General features: G+C 42.6%; 1 protein-coding gene across 1 annotated transcript; it reads left to right on the top strand.

Moving 5' to 3' along the window:
- The first annotated feature begins 5 nt into the window (after positions 1-5).
- On the top strand, positions 6-5,767 carry PEX26 (peroxisomal biogenesis factor 26). Its single transcript, XM_026868538.1, has 5 exons — positions 6-172; positions 784-924; positions 1,297-1,610; positions 2,291-2,437; positions 3,195-5,767. The coding sequence occupies exons 1-5, from the start codon at positions 6-8 to the stop codon at positions 3,296-3,298; spliced, it is 873 nt and encodes a 290-aa protein (XP_026724339.1). The 3' UTR covers positions 3,299-5,767.
- Positions 5,768-6,020: the final 253 nt, after the last annotated feature.

Below are 6,020 nucleotides of genomic sequence, written 5' to 3'. Positions count from 1 at the left end.
AGGCCATGAGGAGCGAACCGCTGGCCTGGGCCCCGGTCTCGGCCCAGGCGGCCTCGCTGCTGGAGGAGGCGGCAGATCTGCTGGTGCTGCACCGGGACTTCGCCGCCGCCGTGGAGAGGTGTGAGGCGGGCTGCGACAGCCTGGGCCCCGGGACCGGCCCCGGCCCCGAGAGGTGCGAGCGGACCGTGGACAGTGGCTCGGTCCTGCATCAGCGTCAGGCTGGCTTCTGACTGCAGGCCGCGTCTGTCCTGTTTGTGGCTTTAACTTTTCTAATAGAGGGCGTTTTGGGTTTAGTAAAATAGTCTTTTGGCGGGGTGTTAGAAGCCGCTTAGATTTGAATAACAGTATCTGTGTGAATGGCAGTAGTGTCGATGGTCCTTGCTGTGGTTTTGCTTAGCTTTTTTAAAAATTATCTACACTAATGGAGGATGGCGCTTGTTGCTCAAAAAGGAGTTAGTAACCGTTCAAAACCCGGCTTGGCTTTGGCTGCTATTTGATAATGGCCTGTCTATATTTACAAGTTCTGTGTGAAGGCATCTGTGCGTGTTTGAGGGAAGCAAGGTGTGCCTAGGAGCCTTTCCCGTGTCCTCCCGGAGATATAGACTGACTGCTTCTTCTCGGAGGGTTGAATTTACCTTTTTATCAGGGTGAGGAGAGGGAAAGGAGGGGAAGCAGCTACCAGAGAACTGTAGAGTGTCCAGCCTGGGCTGCAGCTCACTGGAAAGGATGCAAGGGGAAATGTAGTTGTACGAAGTGCTTATTTAGGCGTCTTTTTGTTACCAGTTCTGCGGACGTGAAATGCTCCCTTTGTGTTGTGGGGATTCAGGCGCTCGCTGAGATGAACCGGTGGAGAGAAGTTCTGTCTTGGGTCCTACAATATTACCATGTCCCCGAACATCTTCCTCCAAAAGTTCTGGAGCTGTGGTGAGTTTCTGTCCGTGACTGTCAGATATACACAGGGCTTGCATTTAATAGCAGGCTAGACTTGAATGCTGTGTGATGCTTCCATTTTGCGCCATGTAAGTGACGATGAAAGTAGAACCTGGGACAGGCCCGTTCTTGACCTGTGTGTGCTGGAGCATGCCTGCAGATTGCTTCACAGTGATAAAATACAAAAAGGGTGATGCTGAAAAAGGAGCATCAGTGGCCGTGCCTATTGTCCACCTCAGAAATCTGTGCTTCAAGCGTTGACCCTGATACATGCCTTCACGATAGCTAGTTGCAGGTAGTAACTGTCAGTGATCTCAACTTTTATAAAGAGTTACTGTTTTCTAATATTTTTTTCTTCTGTTTCAGTATCCTGTTATACAGCAAAGTGAGAGAGCCCCAGGTGATGCTGGAGGTTGGCAGTAGCTGGCTGAGAGACCAAACCAACAAGAGCCTCCCTGAGTACGGTTTGTTGTTGGAGCTCTATCTATCACATGTGTTGCTTCCACTTGGCCGGTTTGAGGGGGCAGAAGAGCTTGTACGTGGCTGTGATGTTTTTGACAGCAAGCAGCAGCTAGCATTTCTTGGGACCATTTGTGAAAGCCGGTGTCATTGGACTCAACAGGAAGAGATGCACTTGGCAGCTGAAGAGCAGCAAGGCGCAGCAACAGAAAGTGTTTTGGGTAGGCTTTCCTCTGTTGTTTGTGCTCATCTTATTTTTTATAATTTTATTTCAAGTTAATTCGTCCCTTACTAACAAAGGCTAGTAAGTATTAACTATGTGTTAAGAATATTGTCATGACAAACCAGCAATGAGGAAGTCCTGTTGTGTATTACAGAAGGAAATGAAAGATAGTGATCCATTTGCTGACAATTACAAAGCATATGTAGACTCTGATGATGTCGAGAGACAAGAATTATTTTCCAGGTTCAAAAGCACCTCAGAATAAATGTGGGGTTTTTTTTAAAAAAAAAGTACAAAATGGAAACTAAAACTACCTAGCAACCCTTTAAGGGTCCATTTGGTTGGCCCTGTGTACTCTGCTTCGTCTCCATTTACAGTGGAACACATAGCATTTAAAGTACTACTTCACCTTCAGAACTGTAAATCACTTGATGTTCTCTCCCAGGAGAGAAGCTGGCACTACTGTGGTATAAGATCTTATACTAAAGTAGATTCATTAGAAAAAGGTATAATGAATTGTATTACAAAATTGTCTCTCTGTTCCCTATTATAAAAAAAACCTCAACTGTCATGCAAATAACAGTCTTATTTTAGTATCTTAGTTTCTTATTATCTGTATCTATGTGATTACTTTTTTTTTACTTTGCTTTTCCCTAACAGCCTTTCTGTCCTTGTTAGGTGCTCTGTCTGAAAAGATCTTGACCATGTTGACATTGCTACGTAGAGCACTGAGGTCCATGTCTAGCCAGTTCTATTTACTTCCTTACAAAAAGATGCTCTTGGCTACTTTTCTGCTGTACCTGGTGGTGGTGAGATTAGACCCAGGTACAGTATTAAGAGTTTGAATTTTTAAAATTCCAGTATGGTTACAGAGAAGAAAATAGTTGCTTTTAATAGATTTGGTCTGTGTAAATGTCTTATCTTTGGGATACACAAAAACTGGGTGACTAGGAACTTACTGTTAGGCTTGTTTCTAATGCTTCCAGCTGCAATCTGTGCAGGAGCATGTAGCTCCACAAAAGCCTGAAAAGAGTTACTCCATCCTCAGCTCTTTCCAACAGTCAGGGTACAAACTATGAGAGGTAGGCTGAGCTGTCCTAGACTCAGCCTCTGCCTCAGTCAACTTGAGGTACTACAAGGTAAATGTCTCCTGGAAGAGTGATTGAATGACAGTCTGTCCTGTCAGGAAAGCGGAAAGTTGCCCAGGGCAGCAATGTAGTCATGCATTTGATTTGCTTATGCTGGACTTCCACTAGTGATGGATGCTGCTGTTGTTGAAGATAGGGCTGATCCCATGACATAGAGGTGGCAGCTGGGATGTGGAGGCGATGGGTGTTTCCCCCTCTGCTGGGTGATGGGTGCTCTCTATTCTACAAATACTCCATTGGAAAATACTGAAGGTGCCTCACTAGGGATGGGAGCAGTACCCTGAGCGAAGGCCCAGGTATTGAACCAACAGAAGGAAGTAAGACAACTAGGTTTTGATTAACTCTAGTTGGGATTAGTTCTTTCTTAATGTTTAGTTTATTTTAGTTTTACCTTTTATAATGAAAGCTCTTTTGCTTTTTATTTTGTTCTGCAGCTTCTCCCACATCACTGCCATTCATTTACAAACTGGTCCAGCTCTTCCGACAGGCTTGGGCAGCTGTGTTTTCTCCAATTCATAGGCGTCCAATTCAAGACTAAGCATCTTCCATCAGAATGAGTTTTTCTCTGCTGGTGTAAAACTGTCAGCTTGTCTTGAGGATGTTATCAGGCTCTTCAAGGACTGTGAAATGGGTGTCCTACTTGAGAGGACCACCCGTGAACTCCTGTGTTGTAATAACGTTTGTTTCTTCAGATTGGGGGGTGATATATGAATTTTGAAACCATGCCAAGTATTTCTGACATTTTGCTTGGCTCTCAGCACTGTTCTATCCAACACTAGGGTAAAGGCTCTCTTTCTGTAAACTACAACTGAATAAGAATTCTCCTTTTCAAACACTTTGCTTCAGATGTAGCTCTTGAGTGAGGGTTGTGTAGCCAGTTACAAACTGTGGAAGAAGGCTCCATCCTTGCAAATGCTGGACAGTTCTGGAGGCATTACTGTAAAAGGCAATGGACTACCAGTAATTAGGGCTATATTCTGTTTTGCCTGAAGACATCTGAAAAGCCCAGTTCCTGCAGCATGGATTTAGGACAAGCATGTGAAAGAAAAACACTGAAGAAATTGAAGCCTGTTGCATTTTGAAGGCCATGGATTCTCTTGTGACTGATGCCTCCTTATACAGGCACTCTTGATTTTAGTCATATTTAAGCCAGAAAGCCAAGGTGGTTGGCTGTAAAGACTACTGTACTGCACCTACTTTTCTTAAATGCAAATTACAGCACTTCATGCATGCCTAATGCACAGTAATTCTTAGGAGCAGGTAGTGGTGGTAAGGAAATAGATATATTTTTTTTTAAAACTATATTCTGTATTATTGTCTAGTTGAACAACTGAAGTTGTTGTGTTGTTTTACACTTTCCCTACCTCTTGCTTTGTTTATGTAGATGTCAAAAAGTCTCCTTATGTCTAGAATTGCCCTCCCTGCCCCCAGTATCTGAAATCCTGGGTTACATGGGAGCCATTTAGCAATCCTCTGTCATTGAGAACAAAAACTTAGTAGGTAGAAAAAGATACTTCTGTGATATCCCAAAACCTTTCCCAGATCTGTGGCAAGAAAATTACTATCTTTGTAGAAGATTTGTCACCAGACTGACCCCATTCCTGACCACTTGGATCAGAAATTGGAGCTTTGGAGTAGAACATTAATTTCTTATCTATCTGTCTATCTATCTATCTATCTATCTATCTATCTATCTATCTATCTATCTATCTATCCATCAGTCGTTGCTTGACAAAGGGTGAGTTCCAAAGGGGAGAGCACTTGCTCTCATACTGCTTTCACTGGAACAAACTTGTGTGCTGGAGAAGACAAGTTAAAGGGAAGGAGCATGTGTGGCAAACAAGTAGTCCGCCATCCCAACATCTGTGCCTAAAGGATTCAGACTGACTGACATCAGCCCAAACTACAAAATGTTGAACAAAGCAGCCTTTTTGGTGGGCAAATTCTATCTAGCAAACCCAACCTGTGAAAAGCAGCCAATATAGATCCTACTGTGGTGTCTTAACAACAGTATTCCCCTTCAGGTTGTTCCTTTGTCTCCAGCAGTAGCCATACACTGAGTTGGTGCCTGTTTTTTCCACACGGATGACAGCCTGTTGGTGCCTTCAAACTGTGTGCAGTCTGTTGCTTTGCTATCTGCCAGGATGCTTTGAAAACAGTCTGCATCTTCACTACTAAAAATAGTTCTGTGTCTGTTTCTTCTTGGATTATCCCAGTAGAACACTCCAATATTAGCGTTGGGTAGACGGGGGCAGGTCATTCATAAATGCGGTAATGACCTTGCCTTATTGTCTCAGAGGAAAAATCAAAACAATCCCATGCCCGTTCCCAAAGTCTTTGTCTCTGCTAGGACTTTACACCAGGATAAATAAGAGCTATTTCTTATATACTTTGCGCACATAGGGGAGAGCTGCTCTTGATATTGCTAGATGGTTCTTGTAATCCAACTATACGTGTATCTACAACTCTGCATCCAGCAGTTGATGGGAAACAGAATAAAGCATAAAAGCTCTGTCTGAGCTTTCAAGAAATGATTACTGGCCCCCTACTTTGCAAAGCCTCACTTTAAATGCTTTGTAAGCCAGCTAATGAAATAGCAAACTTCACTCTGAAGTCAGGTCAAATTCACACCAAATTGACTGCTTAGGTAACAACCATTTTTTGCTCCCATATTGTACTAACATTTTTAGTTAGATGGCAGAGCTGCATTTTGGGAGTTGGGACAGGGTCTGGGCAGGCCATACATTATGTTTAGAATGCTCTTAAATGTCAAAGTCATTCACTTACCAGGACTTTAACACTGAACTTGATCAAGTGTAGGTTGACAACCTTCACTTTTTTTGAGTACTACTGATTTTGCATTTGTATTGTACTTATTGTTTCATTACATACAGTACATACTATTGTATTCATGAGAGGGAAAGAAGGCAGAAAAAAGCTATCAGTTTTTTGCAATTAAAACTGCAATATTGAGTTTTCACAATAAAGTGACTACTGATTTACCTCTATTGAGTTGCTTATTTGTGCTGTGATTAAGTATATGGAAACTTGCATTTAACATATTGATACTCTAGTGTTTTCAAAAAATTTCTGGAAATGTTTCAGTACATGTCCTCATTGTACAGGCATATTTGAATTAAGTACAGAACTTGTTCAGTGTGAATCTGATGAGATCTAATCAGCTGTTGATGGCGGTAGGGTCTAAGTCTGCATTTTCATAGGAGTTCACAGTGGTAATTTCTCTGAATGATCCAGCATTT

Source organism: Athene cunicularia (genome assembly GCF_003259725.1).
Source record: "Athene cunicularia isolate RWA chromosome 1 unlocalized genomic scaffold, athCun1 chr1_part2, whole genome shotgun sequence".
NCBI lineage: Eukaryota > Metazoa > Chordata > Aves > Strigiformes > Strigidae > Athene > Athene cunicularia.
The sequence above is the reverse complement of the archived record's forward strand: the minus strand, read 5'-3'. Positions and strand labels throughout refer to the sequence as shown.